General features: G+C 41.7%; 1 protein-coding gene across 26 annotated transcripts in view; it reads left to right on the top strand.

The window, feature by feature from the left end:
* ttn.2 (titin, tandem duplicate 2) overlaps positions 1 to 24,695 on the top strand; it is a 181,506-nt gene that overhangs the window by 11,896 nt on the left and 144,915 nt on the right. For 24 of the 26 annotated variants that reach the window (XM_014173782.2, XM_045707534.1, XM_045707532.1 and 21 more), the window contains 28 exons: positions 37 to 295; positions 426 to 507; positions 756 to 986; positions 1,093 to 1,235; positions 1,520 to 1,692; positions 1,939 to 2,166; positions 2,256 to 2,500; positions 2,619 to 2,851; positions 2,936 to 3,100; positions 3,228 to 3,396; positions 3,560 to 5,250; positions 7,392 to 7,673; positions 7,789 to 8,055; positions 8,175 to 8,447; positions 8,543 to 8,806; positions 8,892 to 9,152; positions 9,397 to 9,657; positions 9,779 to 10,042; positions 10,164 to 10,424; positions 10,529 to 10,789; positions 10,875 to 11,135; positions 11,226 to 11,367; positions 11,481 to 11,649; positions 11,734 to 11,965; positions 12,259 to 12,543; positions 12,818 to 12,943; positions 13,307 to 13,495; positions 15,308 to 15,358. In XM_014173782.2, coding sequence (XP_014029257.2) covers positions 37 to 295; positions 426 to 507; positions 756 to 986; positions 1,093 to 1,235; positions 1,520 to 1,692; positions 1,939 to 2,166; positions 2,256 to 2,500; positions 2,619 to 2,851; positions 2,936 to 3,100; positions 3,228 to 3,396; positions 3,560 to 5,250; positions 7,392 to 7,673; positions 7,789 to 8,055; positions 8,175 to 8,447; positions 8,543 to 8,806; positions 8,892 to 9,152; positions 9,397 to 9,657; positions 9,779 to 10,042; positions 10,164 to 10,424; positions 10,529 to 10,789; positions 10,875 to 11,135; positions 11,226 to 11,367; positions 11,481 to 11,649; positions 11,734 to 11,965; positions 12,259 to 12,543; positions 12,818 to 12,943; positions 13,307 to 13,495; positions 15,308 to 15,358 — 7,468 coding nt within the window. Of the gene's footprint in view, positions 1 to 36; positions 296 to 425; positions 508 to 755; positions 987 to 1,092; positions 1,236 to 1,519; positions 1,693 to 1,938; positions 2,167 to 2,255; positions 2,501 to 2,618; positions 2,852 to 2,935; positions 3,101 to 3,227; positions 3,397 to 3,559; positions 5,251 to 7,391; positions 7,674 to 7,788; positions 8,056 to 8,174; positions 8,448 to 8,542; positions 8,807 to 8,891; positions 9,153 to 9,396; positions 9,658 to 9,778; positions 10,043 to 10,163; positions 10,425 to 10,528; positions 10,790 to 10,874; positions 11,136 to 11,225; positions 11,368 to 11,480; positions 11,650 to 11,733; positions 11,966 to 12,258; positions 12,544 to 12,817; positions 12,944 to 13,306; positions 13,496 to 14,043; positions 14,435 to 15,307; positions 15,359 to 24,695 lie in introns of those variants that run through there. The other 2 variants (XM_045707542.1, XM_045707543.1) reach the window with 2 other exon arrangements.

Raw genomic sequence — 24,695 nt, 5'->3', positions numbered from 1 at the left:
CAACATGTCAGTAAAACTATTGTATTTTGTTTTCAGGGCTTGAAGAACCTGACTGTGACTGAGGGTGAGTCTGTGACTCTGGAATGCCAGATCTCTGGTCACCCTGCCCCTGGCATCATGTGGTTCAGGGAGGACTACAGAATTGAAAGCTCCATTGACTTCCAGATCACTTATGAGAGTAAATGTGCCCGTCTGGTCATCCGCGAGGCCTTCGCAGAAGACAGCGGTCGCTTCACTTGCACTGCTACTAGCAAGGCTGGAACTATCAGCACATCCTGTTACCTGCTTGTCAAAGGTAAACAGGCAGTTTAGTTTTCAACATTTCTGTCTACAAAACTAAGTACTGTTGAAGTGTAATACTGTACTGCCGAATGGTTTATTGGTTTATGAATGTGCTAATACTTGTATACATTTCTTCCTTCTAGTAACCGAGGAGATTGAGACCCGAGAAGAGATGACACAACAAGGCACTGTCACTGTATTTGACCTTACTACTCAAGAGAAACTGTGAGTGCTAACTATTTTATACCACTACATTTGGAAACTCTTGACATGTACAGTTATGAGTCATGCCATTTATTGACAAGGGAAAACGGAATCATTCTATGATACCTATCAAACATTATGAAACCATTCGCCAGCAAGTCATACTGAATCTTCCCTGATTGAGTTTTGCGAATGGGGATGAAAAAATTGGACTTGTTTGATATTACATTTTCCCTAATTGATGTATATTTCTAATGCCCTTCAAACAGTTTTACTGCTGAAGCAAAGGAGGAGACCATGTCGGAGGTGAGCACTGCCATCGCCACCGCAGGTTCACCAGTGGATACTGCAGATGCCGTCGCTCCTTTCTTTGTCAAGAAGCCAACTGTACAGAAGTTGGTGGAGGGCGGACGTGTTGTCTTTGAGTGCCAGATCGGAGGCAGCCCCAAGCCACACATGTTCTGGAAGAAGAGTGGAGTGCCCCTTACTACAGGATACAGGTAGCCTACTTGTGATACATTTTCAATTCATCTCTATTTTGCATTTGTAAGACTGTGTTGATCATTCATTGTACTGTTTAAAATGTATAACTTATTCACCCATTAGATATAAAGTCCACTACAATAAGGAAAGTGGAGTGTGTAAATTGGAGATCTCCATGACATTTGCTGATGATGCTGGAGAGTACTCCGTCTTTGCCAGGAACCCGCTTGGAGAAGCCTCTGCCTCAGCTGGACTGCTGGAGGAAGGTCAGTTGCTTTAATCAAAATGTTGTTCAATCTCATGGACTACAAACTATGCTCAGTTAGCATTGCTTTTAAATCCAGTAATAGGATGCATCCTAAATGGCACCCTATTCCCTACATACAGTAGTGCACTACTTTTGTCCAGAGCCCTATGGCCTTTGGTTGAAAGTAGTGCACTATGTAGGGAATAGGGTGCCATTTGGGACAATCCGTGGCTTTATTTGGGTCCGTGAAATCAGACCATAATGTTTTAACTTTTGTTTACACATTGTATATTTTGTTTACAGGGGAATATGAAGAATACATGAAGAAACATGAAATGACATATAAGAGTGAAGTAATTACAACGGTGCAGGTGGATGTACCCCCTGTTGTTGTGAGCGAATATGACGACGACCAGATGTATAGGCAGAGGAGAATAACACAGCAAGCACAAACGCAAAGCTTTGTTTCAACACAGGTATGTGGATGAAAAGAAACACATTACTTATACAATGCAGAACTTATTTTGCTGATACCTGTTTTATTGAGGAAAGTTTTATTGACTGTGATATGTGGTTGTTTAATTCGCTCTGGATAAGAACATCTACTAAATTACTAAAATGTAAATGTAATTATTGTGATGGTATGGCATTTGATTTGTTCTCAGCCACCTGTTATGAAACAAGACAACAGCATGCTTTATTCCAATGTGTTTTTTTTACAGGAATTCCAGATTTCTTCCTTTGAGGAGAGGATTATCCACGAGATTGAGATCCGCATCCTGCAAATTACCTACCAACAAATTGTGACTGAGGATCGGGAAGAGATGGTGACTTGTGCAGATCGTGAGGCTTTACAGTCAGCCTTTGCCACTCCAGTTAAAAACTACAGGATCATAGAAGGAATGGGTGTTACTTTCCACTGCAAAATGGCAGGAACTCCACTGCCCAAGGTAGTAAAGAAACCATACATTTGTATTTTACATTGAGATTAATATAACATTTAGTATATATTCATCAAACGTTTCTTGTCTTTCAAAAGATTGCGTGGTACAAAGATGGAAAGCGTATCCATCATGGTGGCCGTTACCAGATGGAGAGTCTTCATGATGGTAGAGCCAGCCTGCGTCTTCCTGTGGTGCTGCCAGAGGATGAGGGTGTTTACACAGCATTAGCTAGCAACATGAAGGGCAACTCTGTGAGCTCAGGGAAACTGTATGTGGAGCCCACTGCCATTGCAGGAGCTCAGCGTTACACGCCTGAACCTCAGGCAATGCAGAGAATTAGGTGAGATTTTTATTACCAAATGTAACAGGGTTATTACCAGATTTTAATTTATATTTGTTTAACATAGCCATCATAAAAACTTCCCAAGTATCACTGAATTTGGTATTTATTTGCTCAGGTCCCAGTCCCCAAGATCTCTGAGTCGCTCTCCCGGACGCTCTACTAGTCGCTCTCCTGCACGCTCTCCTGGTCGCAGGCTTGATGACACTGATGAGAGTCAGCTGGAGAGACTGTACAAGCCTGTGTTTGTCTTGAAGCCACAGTCATTCAAGTGCGCTGAAGGGCAGACTGCCAGATTTGACCTGAAAGTAGTTGGTAGACCCATGCCTGACACTTTCTGGTTCCACAATGGTAAGTGATGTGAAAACATATTCTCTTCTCTCAACTAGTTTTATGAAAATCATACATTTATTCCTCTATTTGTGTTCTTTTCAGGGCAACAAGTTGTCAATGATTACACCCACAAGATAGTGGTGAAGGAAGATGGAACTCAGTCACTGATTGTGGTTCCAGCCATGCCCCATGACTCTGGAGAATGGACGGTAGTTGCTCAAAACAGAGCTGGAAAAAGCTCTGTGACCATGACACTTACAGTTGATGGTAAGATCTTTGTCTTGTTTATATCATTCCTCATTTGAAGCTCAAATGAATTGTCACTTTGTATCGATACGTCACATACCGTTGTTGACTGATAACATTGTCCTTGTATATGTTTCTCCATTTACAGCCAAAGAAAATTTGATCAGACCCCAGTTTATTGAGAAGCTGAAGAATGTTAGTGTCAAGAAAGGCACTCTGGTTGAGTTGGCGGTCAAAGCCATCGGAAACCCCCTGCCTGACATTGTTTGGCTGAAAAACAGCGACATCATCTCCCCACAGAAGCACCCAAATATCAAGTATGTGTTTTGCCCCACCTTTTATCTCAATGTGCACATGCCTATGTTATTCATCAAGTGCACCAAATACCTCTCCAGTCGTTAAGATATGCATATTTGTTACTATCTTTATTTTACATGGCTGTACTTAATGCTGATTTACTAATGACGATGTCTGTTGTAGGATTGAGGGCATCAAGGGGGAAGCCAAATTCCATATCCCACAGTCGGTGAGCTCTGATAGTGCCTGGTACACAGCCACAGCCATTAACAAAGCAGGAAGAGATACCACTCGCTGCAGGGTCAACATTGAGGTAGATGCTGCTGAACCTGCGCCAGAGAGGAGACTCATTATCACCAAAGGAACCTACAAGGCCAAGGACATAGCAGCTCCAGAGCTGGAACCCTTGCATCTCCGATATGGTCAAGAGCAGTGGGAGGAGGATGACCTATATGACAAGGACAAGCAGCAGAAACCACAGTTCAAGAAGAAACTGACTTCTGTCAGGTTGAAGCATTTTGGCCCAGTCCATTTTGAATGCAGACTGACCCCAATTGGTGATCCCACTATGGTGGTTGAGTGGTTGCATGATGGCAAACCCCTGGCAGCTGCTAACAGATTGCGCATGGTTAATGAATTTGGCTACTGTAGTCTTGACTTTGAAGTTGCCTATGCCAGAGATAGTGGTGTCATCACCTGCAGAGCCACTAACAAGTTTGGAGTTGATCAGACCTCAGCTACACTGATTGTAAAGGATGAGAAGAGCCTTGTTGAGGAGACACAGTTACCTGAGGGCAGGAGGGAAATACACAGAATTGATGAGATGGAGCGCATGGCTCACGAGGGAGGACCTTCTGGAGTCACTGGGGATGAGTATTCAGAGAAGTCAAAGCCTGAAATTGTCCTTCTTCCTGAGCCAGCAAGAGTGCTGGAAGGTGACATTGCAAGATTCCGTTGCAGAGTGATTGGCTATCCTACGCCTAAGGTTAACTGGTACCTCAATGGACAGCTCATTCGCAAGAGCAAGAGAATGAGGCTTCGCTATGATGGCATTTACTATCTTGAGATTATAGATATCAAGTCATACGATGCAGGAGATGTCAAAGTGGTAGCAGAGAACCCAGAGGGCACAGCTGAGCATCTGGTGAAGCTCGAGATCACACAGAGAGAGGACTTCAGATCCATTCTCCGTCGCGTCCCTGAACCAAAGGCACATGACACTACTGAACATGGGAGAGTTAGCTTTGAAGTTGTGAAGGTTGACAGACCAGCTGATGCCCAGCCAAAGGAAGTTGTCAAACTGAGGAAGACTGAAAGAGTCATCCATGAGAAGTCCACAGAGGAGACAGATGAGTTGAAGAGCAAATTTAAGCGCAGGACAGAGGAAGGTTATTATGAAGCCATCACTGCTGTGGAGCTCAAGTCCAGAAGAAAGGATGAGTCCTATGAGGATATGCTTAGGAAGAGGAAGGAAGAACTGCTTCATCACATGAAAGAGTTGACTGAGGCTGAGAAGAAGAAAGAGATGGAGGAGGGTCAACTCACCATACCCACAATCAAACCAGAGAGAATACAGCTCTCTCCCAGCATGGAAGCTCCAAAGATCTTGGAACGCATTGCTAGCCAGACCGTGTCTCAGACCGAGGAAGTTCGCTTCAGAGTCAGAGTTGTCGGCAAACCAGAACCTGAGTGCCAGTGGTTCAAGAATGGAATTCTGCTGGAGAAGACCGATCGTATTTACTGGTACTGGCCTGAAGACCACGTGTGTGAATTAGTGGTCAGAGATGTCACAGCAGAAGACTCTGCTAGCATCATGGTCAAAGCCATGAACATTGCTGGAGAGACATCAAGCCATGCATTCCTGCTGGTGCAAGGTAAATGATCTATTTATTATCTATTTCAATGCTTGTATTCTACAAATAGTTAAAGGTCTAATGCAGCCGTTTTTATCTCAATATCAAATCATTTTTGGGTGACAATTAAGTACCTTACTGTGCTTTGTTTTCAATTAAAATAAGAAATTTGCTAGGACAGTCTTGGAGTGTCTGAGTAGGGAGGGGAAAAAGTTGTTAATTGCAGAGGTTTTGAACTGTTCTTGGTCTATTATCTAATTTATAGCCTGGTGATGTCACCAGGTGCCATCTCACCAAAACAGGCTGAAATTTCAGGCAGTCTTTTCAAACAGCTCTTAAATTTAAAGGGCATTATCATTTTCACAATTTCACAGTATTATTCCAACCTCATATTGTGGAAATACAGTGCATTCGGGAAAGTATTCAGACCCCTTGACCCTTTCCACATTTTGTTACATTACAGCCTTAGTCTAAAATTGATTAAATTGTTTTTTTCCTCATCAATCTACAAACAATACCCCATAATGACAAAGCAAAAACAGGTTTTTAGAAATTTTTGCAAATGTATTAAAACAGAAAAACGGAAATATTACATGTACATAAGTATTCAGACCCTTTACTCAGTACTTTGTTGAAGCACCTTTGGCAGCGATTACAGCCTCAAGTCTTCTTGGGTATGACACTACAAGCTTGGCACACCTGTATTTGGGGAGTTTCTCCCATTCTTCTCTGCAGATTCTACAGCTATTTTCAGGTCTTTCCAGAGATGTTTGATCGGGTTCAAGTCCGGGCTATGGCTGGGCCACTCAAGGACATTCAAAGACTTGTCCCGAAGCCACTCCTGCATTGTCTTAGCCGTGTGCTTAGGGTCATTGCCCTGTTAGAAGGTGAACCTTCGCCCCAGTCTGAGGTCCTGAGGGCTCTGGAGCAGGTTTTCATCAAGGAGTTCTTTGTACTTTGCTCCATTCACCTTTCCCTTGATCCTGGCTAGTCTCCCAGTCCCTGCCTATGAAAAACATCCCCACAGCATGATGCTACCACCACCATGCTTCACCGTAGGGATGGTGCCAGGTTTCCTCCAGACGTGACACTTGGTATTCAGGCCAAAGAGTTCAATCTTGGTTTTATCAGACCCAGAGAATCTAGTTTCTTGTGGTCTGAGTCCTTTAGGTGCCTTTTGGCAAACTCCAAGCGGTCTGTCATGTGCCTTTTTACTGCAGAGTGGCTTCCATCTCTCCACTCTACCATAAAGGCCTGATTGGTGGAGTGCTGCAGAGATGGTTGTCCTTCTGGAAGGTTCTACCATCTCCACAGAGGAACTCTGATAGAGCTCTAGAGTTTCTCTGTGGAGATGGTAGAATCTTCCAGAAGGACAACAATGGCCTTTATGGTAGAGTGGACAGACGAAAGCCACTCCGCAGTAAACCAAGGCCCTTCTCCCCCGATTGCTCAGTTAGGCCGGGTGGCCAGCTCTAGAAAGAGTCTTGGTGGTTCCAAACATATTCCATTTAGGAATGATGGAGGCCACTGTGTTCTTGGGGACCTTCAAGGCTGTAAAAAATGTTTGGTATCCTTCCACATTTCTGTGCCTCGACACAATTCTGTCTTGGGTCTCTACAGACAATTCATTCGACCTCATGGCTTGGTTTTTGTTCTTACATTCATTGTCAACTGTGGGACCTTATATCGACAGGTGTCATGTCCAAATCATGTCCAATTAATTGAATTTACCACAGTTAAATTAAGTTGTAGAAACAGCTCAAGGATGATCAATGGAAACAGGATGCACCAGCTCAATTTTGAGTCTCATATCAAAGGGTCTGAATACTTATGTAAAGAAGGTATTTCTGTTTTTTATTTTTAGTACATTTGCAAACATTTCTAAAATCCTTTTTCCGCTTTGTCATTATGGAGTATTGTGTTAGATTGATGAGGATTTAAAAAATATATATTTTAGAATAAAGCTGTAACGTAACAAAATGTCGAAAAAGTCAAGGGGTCAGAATACCTTCCAAATGCACTGTATATATAAAACAGGTGAAAATTAAGTTTTTGGCAGCACTGGGCCTTGTATGCACTTTTACATCGAACTATAGACAACTGTTGTATGTCCACATTGAAAAAGCACAATAAATATGTGTATTTCCTTTGTTTCACTTTAGCCATTACAGTTAATAGCTTTACTCAACAACTAGAGGATGTGGAAGCGAAAGAGAAGGACACCATGGCGACCTTTGAGTGTGAAACAAATGAGCCTTTCGTTAAAGTCAAATGGCTGAAGAACAATTCAGAGATTTTCTCTGGAGACAAATACAGGATGCACTCAGACAGAAAGGTTCATTTCCTTTCTGTACTGATCATCAACATGAAGGATGATGCAGACTACAGTTGTGTTGTTGTTGAAGATGACCACATCAGGACCACTGCCAGACTCAATGTGGAAGGTTGGCAGTTTTTCTTACTATTTTACTATATCACTATATCACTGTGAAAATAGTGAAGTTGGAATACAAACAGTAACTCTGAAACAGTTATACTTAGCAATGTCTCATTGTGCAGGTGCTTCACTGTCAATTGTGAAGAGGCTGGAGAACATTGAAGTGCCTGAGACCTACTCTGGGGAGTTTGAGGTTGAATTATCTCGAGAGGATGCTGAAGGTACATGGTATTTCAATGACAAGGAAATCACTCCCAGCAGCAAATATGTTACCTCCTCCCGTCGTGGACGCCATGCCTTGACTGTCAAAGACGTCAAGAAAGAAGATCAGGGAAAATATACATTCAAAATTGCTGATATGCAGACCAGTGCCTCGCTGAAGATGAAACGTGAGTTGTGACTGTTATTGGTGTTGTTAGCTTGTTCTCTTCCAATCCATGTCAAGACAACTATTACTGTTGAAAAAGTGGGATGAACTGCGCAATAATATCAATGTCTTTTCCTTCAGTGCGCCCTGTGACGCTGATGCAACCCCTCACTGACCTGACAATCTGCGAGGGTGACATCGCTCAATTAGAAGTGCGATTCTCTCAGGAAAACGTTGAGGGAACATGGATGAAGAATGGCCAAGCAATCTCCGCCACAGATCGTATCCACATCGTTATCGACAAACAGGTCCACAAGCTGCTTGTTGAAAACGTGAGCAGAGACGATGCTGCAACATACTCCTTCGTTGTCCCAGCACAGGATATCTCCACCTCTGGGAAGTTGAACATTCAAAGTAAGTCACTTTTATCAGTCTGACTATATTCATATTGGTATAGTTCTATTGTGAATCATCAGGTATTAAAAAAAAAATGTCTCTGTGTTTTACAGTGATTGATATTTTGAGCCCACTCACTGATATTACCGCAGTTGAGGGCACCAAGGCTGTTATGGAGGCTAAAATCTCTGCTGCTGATGTTACCTCTGTGAAATGGTACCACAATGACAAACTTGTGATGCCCAGTGAGAGAATCCAGATGCTTGCAAAGGGATCCAAACAGCGCCTGGTATTCCACAGGACCTTTGCCTCTGATGAAGGAACCTACAAGCTATGTGTTGGCAAAGCTGACTCTAGCTGTAAACTGACTATTGAAAGTAAGTTGTTTTTACCGATTGTGTTAAATGTTGATTCAAACTACATTGATACAGACCCTATTCAACGTGTTTTGTTATTTTACAGAAATTCACATCACCAAGCATATGGAGGATCAAGTTTGCACAGAGACCCAGAATATAACATTTAAAGTTGAGGTTTCCCACCCTGGCATTGCCGCTGTGTGGACCTTCAAGAAACAACCACTCAAAGCTGGTCCAAAGCATAAGATTGAGGCCAAGGGCAAAAATTACAGCCTGAGTGTGATTAATACCATGAAGGATGAAGAGGGAGAATACGCATTCGCTGCTGGTGAACAGACATCCAGCGCAAAGCTTACTGTGTCAGGTATGTTTAACATCTTCATGATTTCTTACATCAACTCCTTCAGAATTGTTTTTACATTTCATGAATTGATATACATTTTCACTACCCTGACTCGAAGGTGTTTGCTGAGTAAAATCGGATTGGTTCCTTATTGGTTCCTTATTTTCTTCATATACCAGATTAAAGCTGTGTCTCCACCATCCACTACCCTTTCACTACCCTCTTTACCAGTTATCTAAAGTAAACCATGTCTCCATGTTCCCAGGTGGTGCCATAAACAGACCACTCCAGGACGTGACTGTGGCTGAGTCTCAGACAGCTGAGCTGGAGTGTGAGGTGGCCAACCCAACTGCTGAGGGCAAATGGCTCAAGGATGGACAACCCGTGAACTTCAGTGACAATGTCAACCATATGAACAATGGAGCTGTCAGACGTCTTGTTATTACCATAACCAGACCCAATGACATCGGTGAATACACTTACCAGGTCGCAAACTCCAAGACAACAGCCAACCTGAGAGTTGAGGGTGGGTGTTAAATCCTGAGTGGAATTTTTTTTTTTTTTTAACTGGTGTTAGCATTAATAAATGCCTATTATATGATTGTTACATGACTGCTGAAATGTAATGTTTATGTTTGATTTCATAGCTGTGAAAGTCAAGAAGACACTGAAGAACCAAACTGTTACTGAGACACAGGAGGCAGAGTTCAGTCTGGAGCTCACACACAAGAATGTGAAGGGCTCACAATGGATTAAGAATGGTGTAGAGATCAACCCTAGTGAGAAATATGAAATCACAACTGATGGCATGGTCCACACCTTGAAGATCAAGAACTGCGACACACGCGATGAATCAGTTTATGGATTCAAACTTGGGAAACTATCTGCTAATGCTAGATTGAACGTTGAGAGTAAGTGCATATTTTAACTGTCACAAATTGATTTATGCAATCAAGTATACAAATGTATGTATACTTGAAATGTTTCTACTTACCCTTTGAGGTTTTTGACTCTCATCAATCTCTATTTCAGCAATCAAGATTGTGAAGAAGCCTAAAGATGTGACATCACTATTGGATGCCACTGCCTCTTTTGAGCTGAGTCTGTCCCATGATGACATCCCTATCAAATGGATGTTCAATAACAAGGAGCTTAAACCAAGTGAAAACGTCAAAATACTGTCTGAGAGAAAAGCTCACAAGCTGACCATTCAGAATGTGAAGACTGACAACCATGGAGAGTACACAGCTGTAGTTGGAAACCTGCAATGCAGCGCATCTTTATATGTTGAAGGTCGGTATTGAGTTTGATGAATAGACTAGAGTACTGGATACATGACTGCTGAATACTCAGTTGATACCTTTTACTTAAATTAAGATTTGATGTGATTCTTCCAGCTCTGCGTGTCATAAAACCCATCAAGAACATTGAAGTCCCAGAGACCCATGTGGCCACTTTTGAATGTGAAGTTTCACACTTCAATGTCCCGTCCACTTGGCTGAAAAATGGAGTGGAGATAGAAATGAGTGAAAAGTTCAGGATTGTGGTGCAGGGCAAACTTCACCAGCTCAAGATCATGAACACTAGCAGAGAAGATTCTGCAGAATACACATTTGTCTGTGGAAATGACAGAGTCTCCGCCACTTTGACCGTCAATGGTAAGTTTACTCTTCATTATCAATGAAGTAATCCCTAATCATATTATTGTCAGAATGTATCGTAACATTTTCCTTTTTACCTTAGCCATTTTGATCACCAACATGCTGAAAGACCTCAATGCACAGGAGAAAGACACCATCACATTTGAAGTGAATGTCAACTATGAGGGCATCACCTACAAGTGGCTCAAGAATGGTGTTGAGATTCCCTCCACAGATAGATGCCAGAGCCGCACCAAACAGCTAACTCACTCGCTCACCATCCGAAATGTTCATTTTGGTGATAGTGCGGAGTACAAGTTTGTGGCTGGTTCTGCTGCGTCAGCAGCAAAGCTTTATGTTGATGGTATGTTCTTATTTTTCTTCCATTTTCAAAAAAAAGTTTTTCCTGTATATTTCACAATCTAAGGTCTTATTTCTGTGCTTTGTGTTTCAGCTCGCGTTATTGAATTCACCAAGCATATCAAAGATATCAAGATTACAGAGAAGAAGAGGGCCACTTTTGAATGTGAGATCTCTGAGCCTAATGTTCAGGTGATGTGGATGAAAGATGGACAAGAGCTGGACATTTCCGAAAGGTACATCTTATTACCAGTAATATTAGACCTGGTGAAGATACTAATGGGTATCATAATAAACTAATCTTAACTATTCATCTGTATCTAACTGTTATTTGTAAATGCCTTAACAGATACACCGTATCCACCGAGAAATTCCTGCACCGTCTAATGATCCAGTCAGTCCGCATGTCTGATGCCGGAGAATATTCTGTAGTCGCTGGTGCAAGCGTGTCAAAGGCTTATCTCACCGTGGAGGGCAAAGATGTCCGCATTACAGAGCCTGCTGAGAAGAAAATGACGGTGAATATGATTTTTTTTATGTACAGAAAAAACACACTTTTTATTATCATTTTAAAGATGATTAATATCATGATTAATTTCTAGGTTGTTGAGAAACAAAGAACGACGTTTGAGTTTGAAGTCAATGAGGATGACATTGAAGGTCGCTGGCTGAGGAATGGTGTTGAGCTCCAGTTTTCCGTTGAGCAGAGGTTTAGCTATGTTTGCATTAGAAAGCTCCATCGTCTGACAATCACTGAGACCTACAGAAGTGATGCAGGTGAATACACCTTCATCGCTGGCAGGAACAGGACCGTTGTGACACTTCATGTCAACAGTAAGTCAAACTTCATGGTATTGGTTTTATGGGAAAATATATTTAATTGCCCTACGGTATGTCTGTATAATAGTTACAGTAATAACTGCAGTTATATGTCCTTGCCTGTAGAGGGCATTGCAGTGCCCTCCTACTAAAGTAGCAGCATAGTAGGTATGGACTACGCTGATAAGAGGATACAGTATGTCATTTTTTAACAGCTGGATTCAAAGTGATGATGACAATGGTCGTTCCTCAGTGTTGCATCTTTCTTCATCACATTTCTTATTTCATTTTTTTTTTTTTTCATTTAGTCCCTGAGCCACCTCAGATCATTAAGCACATGCAGCCCCTGTCTGTGGAGGCCGGCAAACCTGCTCGCTTCTCTGTGGAAGTGACTGGCGTCCCCCAGCCCCAGGTGTTCTGGTACAAGAACTCCCAGGCTCTCTCCACAGGCTTCAAGTGCAAGTTTCTGCGAGATGGAAATGAGCACTGTCTGCTACTCATTGAAGTGTTCCCAGAGGACGCAGCGGTCTACAACTGTGAGGCCAAGAATGAAGGTGGTGTTGCCACCAGTTCAGCTGCACTGAATGTCGAAGGTAACCATTAAATTTTTTGTGTGATAATAATACCAAGTCAACAGAAATTATGACATAACAGAAGAACAATTGTTGTCAAAAACGAGTTGTAAAAGTACAACATTCTTACAAATTTTATGCATTCCGTATATAATTATTTTATTGGACCAACCTTTTTATAGAGTGTTAAGATGACCATGATGTTTTTGTTTAGTCGCCGAAGATATTACCTCACAAATAAAGAACTGAAATGGTTTATTAATATAAGAAAGTTGCTAATTATTTTTCATTTCAGTTTCAGAAGTTGTTTCTCCTGACACAGGAGCTCCTCTGTCCCCACCTACCATCATCTCACCAATCAGCAACACCTCAACCACTGAGGGAGAGTCTGCCAGATTCCAGTGCAAAGTTACTGGAGAAGGTATTTTGCACATTACATTGTTGGGATGAGTTGGAATAAAAACATGTTGTTGTGGGTGTAATGGGTGTAATTGTGGAAGTATACCTTTTGTTATTAGTTGTCCTATTGCATTAGAAGGTGAGGCATGTGAACCTCTCCATAATAAAAAATAAATTGTATTATAAATCCTTGTTGAAAACATACTGTGATGTTTCAAGCAGAGACCTGGATCAGACAGAGCTCATTTGTCAGACATTCATTTTTAAGAGTATAATTTAACTTTATTTTGTATGTATGTACGTTTGCTGGCAATTATTATTAATAAATAAATACAAAATTATTCTAAAACAATATATAGTTTTAAATCCAATCCTCCATTTGTAGCTCTGAAGATGTCCTGGTACCGTGGTGAGAAGGAAATTAAGCAGTCAGACGTCTTCAGGATTTCTACATTTGATGACACCTGCCAGCTGGAGATCACCAGAGTGTACTCTGAGGATGAGGGGGAATACACCTGTGTTGCCAGAAACGCAGGAGGAATGGTCACATGCTCTGCACATTTGAAACTTGATGGTGAGTTTGCATACCTTTCTGTAACCAGATGGTTACCTATACCCGGAATAGATTCCGACTCTACTCTTGCTTATAGCTACACTGGGGTCGGGCAGGCTTCCTGTTTAGATTAAGACACCGTGGAGCCGGCGTGAGATATGGCTCGGAAAACGTACCTGAATCCAGGGATGAGAAATTAGTTGTACTTCAAATTGTCCCATTATCTCAATTGTTAAACCGAGAAGGTTGAATGACTGCTATTTAAATGGCAGTCGTTCAATCTTCTCAGTGTAACAGTTGAGATAATGGGACAATTCTGAGAAGAACGCATTTCTGGATTGAGGTACGTTTTCCGAGTCATATCTAGAAATATTATCATTTGTAGCCAAATAACTAATTTAGCTGATAAATAACTTCAATATATAATATGATTATGCAGTATCCTCTTAAATATGTAATATTTTCTCTATGCACATGACTTTCACTAGAAATATACACACATGGATATGTGTATCTGTGTCCATCCATAAAAATGCTAATACTCAATTAATTGAACGTACTTCCTTTCAGGGCAAAAACAAACTATGGATATTACATCTGATTCTCAAAGGCATGTCTCATCCAGTCTTTCATCAAGCTTCTCAAGTGTAAAGAAGGAGCAAATTGCCCAAAGGCCCACTTTTATTCACCCAATAGAAAGCTGCGTCGTTCAGCATGGTGAAGTGGCCAGGTTTCATGCTTGTGTGTCCAGCATGCCAAAGCCAGAGATTAGCTGGTATCATAACCAGCAGCCAATTAAGCCTATCAAAGATATTGTCTTTCATTTCGATGAGATGACAAACACTGCCACATTAATTATAGTCGATGCTTACTCTGAGCATGCTGGACAATACACTTGCAAAGCAACCAATAACGCCGGAGAGGCGATGTGCACAGCAACCCTTGCAGTAACCAAAGAAGGTAACTCGTTTTTTACCTTGAATTAGCCTTTAATTTTACAACACCGTGTAATTAATCATCTATTAATTTTCACAAAATTCCTTTCTCCAACCGACACCTCTCATTAAACCAACCAAACGACTTTCTTCTTCTTCTTGGGAAAAACCTTTTTGCTTTCCCATGTTCTATATAGTTTACTAACCTCACAATTTCAAATAGAATAGTAGAAATATGTTAGTCACTTTTTTAGTTCTAATTCCTAGATGGGTATATGCAGCTTGAGTAGAACACATTCTCTTCTTGTCATTCTTCTCTGTCACTCCTTGCTCTCCTTGCAGCTTGAGTAGGTAGTACATTCTCTTTTTGTCATTCATCTATCGCACTCCTTGCTGTCCTTGGTTGTGGTATCCCTCTCAGCGATAGCTCGATGGACTGTGCATGTTGTAGCCTATACCCTCTCCCTATTTGGACTTGTGTCAGACTGCCAAACTTTGCTTTGTTTGTTTATACCCCTGTTTGTACCCCTGTTTTGTACCCTTGTTTGTACTATCAAAGTGGAAAAGTTCAAATTATTGTAATCAGTTGAAGGGTTTGAGTTAAAATTGTTAGCATAACCTCTGAAAAGCATTTTTGTTCAGCAGGATATAACTTCAAGGAAATTACATCTGGGCTAAGCATTAAGTCCAAAATTGTTTCTTGATATGAGCAATCTCAAAATGATAGACGGATCAATTCAGTATCTCATTTAATTGGCAACCATTTTTCTGTAAGTTTGTAGATCTAGGCTCTCACATACAGAGAGGATGAAATTAAGCCAAAATGGAAAGGAATTGGTACCCATCATCATCATAGATTATCGTCTTAAATCACACCAACTCTTCATTTCCTTTACAGTTACCCATATGAAGGAAGAGATTGAAGCAACCATTGAGCAAGAAGTCAAAGGTAAGACTCATTTACACTCTTCATTACTGAAATGTACTTCATCAACCCCTTAGTTGAATGACATGTACCTGAGCATATGGATAAGTGATTTATGAATGTTCACACTGCATGCAAGCGGAAAATGTTTTTGATGCAAAATGTTCATCTTATGTATTCTTCAATATCGACAATGTTATGTCCTTGTATTATGTGATTGGTTTTTGTACAGCAAGCACTGATTAAAACTGCTTGCTTTTAGAAGTTTTAGAAAAATGAGTTTTGGCATCTATCAATCTTATCCTTTACGCATGAGGGTTCTTAGTGGATTGTAATGGATTCCCAAAAAGGTGCAGGATGTGTATCTTTTAAAGTTTCCAGACCTCAGGAAATTATCCTTTAAAAGATATGGGAATAGCCACATCTTTTAATTGCTTCTTAAAGTGTATTGCATTTGGAACTCTCCTCCTGCAAATATTTCTTAGACTGGCTTGCAGATAGTGGTATGTGATTAATTGTTTGCTTTTAAAATAACATGATTATACCTGTAAACTATATTAGTTCGAATAAACGCCTTCTCATACAATTCTAGAGCTGCTTTTACAAGTTTTACTTATTTGTATCATTGGAGAGTCATGTTTGTCATGAAATATTTTTTAATAATTTACCCTCATTCAAAGGATTAGAAAGGGCGTTTATTCATCTTTCTGCAAGTCAGGTAAGGAATATTTAGCTTAAGAATACACTAAGTAAAGCAAAAGCAAGCTTATTTAAAAAAAAGCAGAGCAGGTTATTTTGGAAATTATTATGCTTTTTAGAAATTTATGTTTTGAAGAAATGTCCACAGAAGAAGGAACAAAACATCCAGCAATTTTCGTGTCAGAATCTTTAAAAAAGAATCAAGTCTTGCGTTTATTCGAACAAATATGGTGAGTGAAATTGTTTTTTTATGGCTATGTGACTTGCTGCATGTACTTAATATTTTCATTAATATTCATTTAAAAAATTTGAATTTTATTATCTTTTTTTTTTACCCAGATGGAATTTTATTGAAAGGTTTTTTTCTTTTTTCCAGAGTTGTTTTATAATAAAAGGACTGAATCCTGGGAGAACAGAGGACAGATGCGCAAAGCCGTTTCAGACACGGAGGACTTGGATCAAGCAAACAATTCATTCATCAAATGGAATGGGGCTGATAACATTAAGCCATTTTTTATAAAAAAGCTGAAATTCCAGAATGTTCTTGAGGGAGAACCTGCAGCATTAAGATGCAGATTGGTAGCTTTCCCGATCCCAACCATATTATGGTTTCATAACAATAGACCGATTCAGAAAGAGCGTCGTCGTAAAATACGTACAGAGAGCACTATGCACATACACGCTACTAGTTTAATCATTGATAGTATCAAAGACAAAGACTCCGGCTGTTACAAAGTAATGGCTATTAACACAGAGGGGTCTGCAGAGTCCATAGCATCACTTCTGGTGTCAATGAGGGAAGAACAAGATGCCAATTATCTAAGCCATGTTAGACGGTCAACTAGACCTCATGGAAGCTTAGATTCGTTGGTTGATCAAAAAAAAGAGAAAAAGTTTAGGGTTGACCTGAGATGCGTTGGATCTCCATTTGATAAAAAGTCCAAACCGAGGGGTAGATCTAGGTCTAAGGATGCGCCGGTTCGCACCTTGTACTTCAGAAGCTTATCACCAACAAGAGGGAAAAATAAAGAAAGTAATCTGAATGAAACCGCATCTGAACGAGCCCGCTCTCCACCTTCTATGTTTGGGGGAGAAAGGGTTAGTAGGTCTGAAAGGTTTAACGACAGACACAGTGACATCTACTGTGACAGACATACTGGCAGATTCAGCGACAAATTCAGTGACAGGTGCAGTGATAGATACAGCGATAGATTTAGTGACACAGAAAGCCTGCACGGAGAAGTAAAAGTAAAGCTTGGCCTGTTACAAAATGCTGTCAAACAAAAAAAGAGGCTCTCTATGTCCACAATGTCATCATCAGAGTTTGACTTGGAGTCAAACGCAAGTGAATCTAGCTATGCAGATTATGTTGATCGATTAAGGGTCAAGAAGCCTGCCTCCTTACCTGGAGATTTACAGCATGCTCGACCTTTTGAAAGATACAATAGAAACGATAAAGTTTCTGCAGAATTCTATGGTAGATATGACATAATTCCCACACATAGTGCTGCATCGACACAGACCCATGTAAGGCATTCATTTGAACCTCAGTCTCGATCTAGGGCCATTCAAATGTTGAAAAGTGAACTACCAGCGGCAGGAAAAGAAAAGGACTTTGAAACACAAATGGATGAAAAGGCCCTTACTCCAGGGGAACCTCAACATGAGGTCAGATTCGAACAAAAGATAGGTGAGGACTTAGAAAATCAAGGTGCACACTACATAGGAAATCAAGGTGAGGAATATTTAGGAAATCAAACGCGGATTTCTGAAGACCTAAAGACAAAGATGGAGGGGAGATCACCACACATTGCTGCACGGAGATCTCCAAACATTGCTGCATTGGATAACTTTTCTAGATCCAGCCCAATCAAACCACTGAAGGAAATACTTTCCAGTGAGACGATTATTACACAAGAGGATACTGTGAAGAGCACAGAACAATTTGAACATCCACCCAGCTCTGCGGAAAACCGCTATGAGAACATTGAAAGTGAATGTGAAGATAAGCTTTTAGCCTTGAGGATTAGAAAATGGCAAAAGGGAATGCAGATGGACCAAGAGGAACAGTTTGAGAATGAAACAGACCATTCGAAGGCAAGAGATTCGCCATACATGCGATCTGAAATGCATATTTATGGTGAGGAGGTAGAGACAAAAACAGCAATAGAAACTGTCAGTGAGGAGAAGCATTGGGAAGAGCATCATATATCCCAGGAAAAGGTCCTTTTATCCCAGGAAAATGTTTATGGCTTGAAGAGTGGAACTGAACAGAATCTGTCCCTTTCCCAAACCAAAGAGAAGAATGCCAGTGAGAAAACACAAGAAGAGCACCATGTATCCCGGGAAGATGCCCACTTAACAATGGAAGAGCTCCACGTACCCCAAGAAAATATTAATTCCCCAAAAGAGAGGCATGCCAATATTTATGGTGAGGGGCAAGGGAGAAAAACTACAACAGAAACTGAGGCATTCACTTCCCAACATTTGCCCTGTTCTCCAAAAGAGAGCTGTGCAGAGAGTAGTGGGGAAAAAACTTGGGAAGAGCACCATTTATCCCTTGAAAATGTTGTCCCTTTCCAGAATTTGCCCCATTTCCAAACAAGGAGTGCCAGTGTTAACAAAACCGGAGAAGAGCACCTTTTATCTCAGGAGAATATTTATGTATTGAAGAGTGACAGTGAACAGAATTTGTCCAGTTCCCAAACAACAGACAGACGTACCATTGAGAAAACCCGAGAAGAGTACCTTTCATCCCGAGAAGAGCGCCACCACTTATCACGGGAAGAGCTCCGCTTATCCCGGGAAAATATTTCTGGATTGAAGAGTGAAAGTGAACAGAATTTGCCCCGTTCCCCAAGAGAGAGACGTGCCAGTGTGAATAAAAAAGGAGAAGAGCACCATTTATCCCAGGAGAATATTTATGGGTTGAAGAGTGACAGTGAACAGAATTTGCCCCGTTCCCCAAGAGAGAGGCGTGCCAGTGAAAAGAAAACACGAGAAGAGCACCATGTATCCCAGGAAGGACTTCAGTTATCCTGTGAGGAGCTCCACTTATCCCGGGAAAATATTTATGAATTAAAGAGCGAAAGTGAAAAGTTTGGGAGTGAGGAAGAGGCTCTGGCCCATCGAATCATGAAATGGCAGCAAGACGTTTTGACTGAGCAGGAGAAAGCTGTTGACTTGGATTCTGATTGGGTTGGTGCGGATTACTCACCCTATGTTGCTAGAAAAAGGTCGGAATCAAAAATGGCTGCTGAGGGCACTGCTCTTGGATCAACCGCTCACTCTGAGGCAGATTCAGCGAGAAGAAGAAAGCCTTCCCCGGAAAAGACAGACTATGAAAAATTCCTGACTGAGGATGTCCCTCATGATTTCAGAGATGAGAGAAGGTCCACACAAGAAAAGACAGTAAACAAACATGTCCTTACTAAGAAGGATATTGCTCCTGAATATAGATATGACAGCTCCTCACCAGAAAAGACGGCAGATGAAACGTTCCTGACTGAGGATGCCCCTCATGAGTACAGAGATGTAAGAATAAAGTCTTCTGCAGAAAATACAACAAAGGAAATGCTTCTCCGTGATGATACAGCCCATGAAGGCCCAAAAAGGCCTTCTCCAGAAAAGATGACAAAGGAAAGGTTCCTGAGTGAGCATGCTCCTCATGACTACAGATATGAAAGAAGATCTTCGCCAGAAAGAACAGCAAAGGAAAAGTCCCAGAGTAAGGATGTCCATGATTTCAAAGATGAACATTTCCAGTGGCCCCCTCCTCCACAAACTGTTATTGATGAAACAAGGTTGCGGACCGAAAGTGAGTATTTTGTGAGCGAAGAGGAAGCTCTGGCTCAGCGCATCTTAAAATGGCAAGAAGACGTTCTCACCGAACAAGAAGAAGCTGTTGAATTAGAGTCTAACTGGGCTTTGGCTGAACATTCACAACACCCAAAGAAAACCGATGCCAGTGGACCCGATGAAGGTTACTCTAATGAACCTGTGAAAGAACGCTCACCTGTGAGAGAACCCTCCCCTATGAGACATCACATTGGTCAGCATGAAAGTTCCTCTTTTGAACCAGTCTCTTATCAGAATGAGAAGTCTCATGCAATGTCATTTGGGTCCTCACCTGTGAGAGAACGCTTGCCTGTGAAAGAACGCTCTCCAATTAAAGAGCGCTCTCCTGTGAAAGAATCCTCACCTATGAGACAACATCGAATTGGTGAGCTTGTCTCTCAAGAGGATTGGGCTATGGCTGAACTTTCACAACACCATCGTCAGAGAACTTATGCCAGTGGAGATGATGCCAATGACGGTCCTTCTTATGAACCTGTTTCTCATCATATAGAGAAGTTTCATCAAATGTCACTTGGGTTTCACTCACCGGTGAGAGGGTCCTCACCAGTTAGAGGGTCCTCACCAGGGAGAGAAACCTCACCTGGTAGAGAGCCCTCCCCTGGCAGAGAACGCTCACTTGGCAGAGTTCGATCACCTGTGAAAGAAGCCTCACCTGGTAGAGAAGCCTCACCTAGGAGAGGCCGTTCACCGTTGAGAGAACATCACATTGGTCAGCATGGCTCTCAAGCCGAAGTTGGTGCAGAAGGGCCTTCCAATTGGGAATCCGACTTAAGACCTGATGAAAAAGAAAAAGTGCCTATGAGGACCACAGAGAGGAAAGAAGAACACAGAGAAATGCTATCAAAAGATGACCTTCACCAAATGGACATGCATCAGAGGACAAAAGAATTTGATAAGACTTCACCGAAAACATCCCTACCTATCTTTGTGAGAGAAATCTCATCCATGAAAGTAAAGAGGGGAGAGATGACAGACTTTAAATGTCGTTTCCGGGGAGACCCTCAACCAACTGTCACTTGGCTGAAAGATGACCAACCAATCAGTCAAAACCCAGACTTTGATATTCTCATCAAATTGAATGAAACCACATTAACCATCTACTATCCGACTATATACCATGAGGGGACATTTAGTTGTGTTATCACTAATACATTTGGAAAGTCAACCTCCTCTGCCACACTAGAAGTTACTGAGAGTGAGCAATTAAGAAAATCACCATCGCCGGTGGCCTCGCGTAAAGTGAAAGTGACAACAGATTATGAAATTAGTGAAGAAGATCTTGAGCAAATGATTGACGAGGAACTTGAATCGTACATGGACGTTGAAACGGATGAGAAATCCTTTTTACAGGTGCCTCAGGCTGTCATGTACAGACCTCGTGCTTCAGACTCACAATATTCTACTTCTCATGTCGAGATCAGGATCACTGCTCCAACACCAGTCCCATTCGAAATGATTGAAAAAGACGCAGAGATGTCTGAGGACGATGGCAGTTCCCATCCTATGAAACACAAATTCACATTCTCCTATGATCCGAGTGATGCCGCTAAGGTAGTCAGTAAATCTGAGAACATAAGCTCTTCAGAAGGCCAAACCAGTAAGGTTGAAAGCAGTTCTGATGTGTACTTCCAACCAGCTGTTGCTATTGCTGGATCTTCTGAGGTAGAAGCAGCCATGGCTGGTGAATGGGAACAATATATACTATCTGGAAATTCAGAAGATTTGAGGCAGTCCCCTCTGAGTGATACTGGTGATATTACTGACCAGGCATTGATGCTGACTTTGGACAGAACTGTAGGTTCCCACAGCCTTAAAAAGACTGTTCCAAAAGTAACTAAACCAAAGCAAAGTGTTTCAAAAGAAGCACCTACTATTACTGGGTGTGGTCGGCAATCATCTGCTGCAGTAGTCGAAATGTCACATATTATGCAGGCCTTTGAGACACCTGTGTTGTCAGAGGCACCTGCATTGTCTGATACCACTGTTCATGAAGTGAAAAAGTCCACAGAGTCATATATCCCTGAGGATATCCCAGAAGTTTCAATCCATCCTGAACAGGATGATATGTCATTGGTAACTAATGTTGTGGAAGGAACTCCACTGCAGGCCAAACAAGACACTATATTAGTGGAAGGTAGTTATACACAAATTTCAAGGGAAAAGTCAATTTCCCCCAAAAGTGGACCAGAGGTTGTCTTACTAGAAGGTAGTAATACACAAATTTCAACCAAAGCGAAGACAGACTCTCCAAAACGTGCCCCTGAGCGTGGCCAGACCATGTCTACTACTCAGGAGGAAGACAAGGAAATCTGTATGATTTCAGGAGAAACTGTTGAGGAAGCTGGCGTAATTGACACCCATGGTGACTTAAAACACTTTGTTCCCCTCTCAAGTGTAGCAGAGGTGCAGGAGTCACCAAAACTTGTCAGACCTGAGGCAGTTAAGGCAGTAAAGACTAGCCATTCTCCAGAAATTATAGGACCTGGTGTGATAGATGAAAGTATGAAAGAGGACAGTGAAAGTGCATTTGTCAGTACTGGAAGTAGCTTCATTCCTTGTGAGAAAGTCCCAGTGTCGGAGACCCCAGACGATGTTTCAGCGTCAGTCGGTAATGAGGTTGTAAAGCCAAAAAGATTCTCTGGCTCATTTGCAGCTCCAGAGGTTCAGAGATTGGACACTGAGTCTTCTGTTGGCGAGGACATGACTCATATGAATGAAAATATGTCTATATTTGAACGCTCAAAGGGTTGCGCATTTGTCAGTGTTAGTGGGGCACGTAGTGAAATTGTTAGTGAAAAAACTGCAGAGGAAAACGAGGAACATGCTGATGCTGAGAGTGGTGAGCCTTCAGTGGTTTCAAAATCAGTGAGTATTAAGTTTAAAGAAGATGGTTTTACAGATGATCTTGCTGCACAAGGTTCACAACTGCAAGCAGAGGCTAAACCAGACAGTGCTTATCTAAGTACGGCTGTCAGTCAAGGTGCTACAGGTTTGACCTCACTTGAAGAGGAGGCAGTGACCTTCAGTACTGTTTATGACTACTACAACCCACCAACTGAGTGGGGCAGACCCCTATCACCAGAGTCGGAGATGTCCATTGAGTGTGGTAGCACATTTAGTGAGGAATTAACAGAAATCGAGCGGTTCTATACGCCAGCTTCTTCAACTGAAATTTCGCAGCTCCCGAAATCTCCTGAATCTTTCCACACTCCTGAAACTGAAACTCCAGCTGGTTATATGACCCCTAATGAGTACGCCTTCTCTCCTCTTGAACATAAAAGAACATCTACTGACTTCAGTGAGAGGTTATTTTCTCCTGCTAAGTTCTTGAGGTCACCCGATGATGAGGGCATTGAGACAACTCCCCCTGCATTTAGCTTAGAGGAAGGAATCTTCCTCTCAGAGCGTGCCCTTGGCCTTGGAGGACTACAGGAAAAAGTCCAGGGAATCCCTCCGGCTTTCCTCAAACCTCTCACCAAAAGGAGAGTTTTTGAACAAGATTCGTTATCGTTTTACGCTGAGGTGTTTGGGTTACCTTCACCTGAAGTGAAGTGGTTTAGAAACAAAACTCAGCTTGTTGCAGAAGAAAGGATTATAATCGATAGAGATGGCGACAATATCACACTTGTTATTCAAAACATTACGAAAGCTGATCAAGGTGAATATATTTGCGAAGCTGTTAACTATGTAGGAGAGGCAAAAAGCGTTGCACTAGTTGTAGTTATATCCAACGAGGCCAGATATATGCCCCCACCACCAGCAGTCACCCACCAGCATGTGATGGAGTTTGATGTTGAGGAAGATGATGACTCATCGAGGTCTTGCTCCCCTCAAGAGATTCTATTAGAGGTGGAGCTGGATGAAAATGAGGTTAAAGAGTTTGAGAGACAGGTGAAGATAATTACCGTCCCAGAATACACCGCTGACAATAAAAGTATGATAATATCACTCGATGTTCTCCCGAGTATGTACGAGGAGAGTGGAGTTGACTTTGTAACGCAAGAAAGGGATGATTTGAAAATAGCTTTTGAGGTTACAGAAATGCCACCACGCTTCATCAACCCAATTTGTGATATGGAAACCCCCGAAAATACAACTGTAATGTTTGAGTGTTCTCTGATGGGAATTCCCTCTCCCATAGTATCATGGTTTAAAGGTAACAAAAAGATCCCTCACGATAACAAGAAATACTTGTACTCATCTGATGGAGACAATCATTTCCTAAAGATCAGGAAAGCCAGCGCTCATGATAGTGGAATATACACCTGCAGGGCCATCAATGTGGTTGGGGAAACTCTTTGCAGGGCATCTCTTCTTGTGTTGAATCCTAAAAGCTTTATAGGGAAAACAAGAGGAAGAGAATTGACAGCTGTGTCTCTTGGTAGTGCTAAAGTTCAGCCTCAAAAGTTTGACTTGGTTGTTGGGAATGAGTTTGACAGTGAACAGGCATCAGAAATAGAGCTGGAATTTGAATTTGAGCAGGAAGCTGATGAATCACAAAAGGCTGTTAGACTCGTAGCCATGACAGACAATGAGATGAGCGAGCAGGGAGAGAAATATGTCAGTATAAATTTTGATGTTTTCGCAGAGCCCGCCAAAGATGATAAAATAGAATTCAAAGGAAAGTCATCGGAATCGTGTAGTTTCCAGTTTCAAATTACTGAAACTCCACCAAAATGCATTATTCCTTTGACAAACGTCACTGCAGCAGTAGGAACTCCAGTGGTACTCCAGTGTTTAGTTAATGGTAAACCTCATCCCACTGCTGAATGGTACAAAGATGGGGATCCAGTGAAAGACACTA

The sequence above is a fragment of the Salmo salar genome, chromosome ssa25 (genome assembly GCF_905237065.1).
Source record: "Salmo salar chromosome ssa25, Ssal_v3.1, whole genome shotgun sequence".
NCBI lineage: Eukaryota > Metazoa > Chordata > Actinopteri > Salmoniformes > Salmonidae > Salmo > Salmo salar.
Note: the sequence above shows the minus strand (reverse complement) of the source record. Positions and strands in the feature narration are given on the sequence as shown.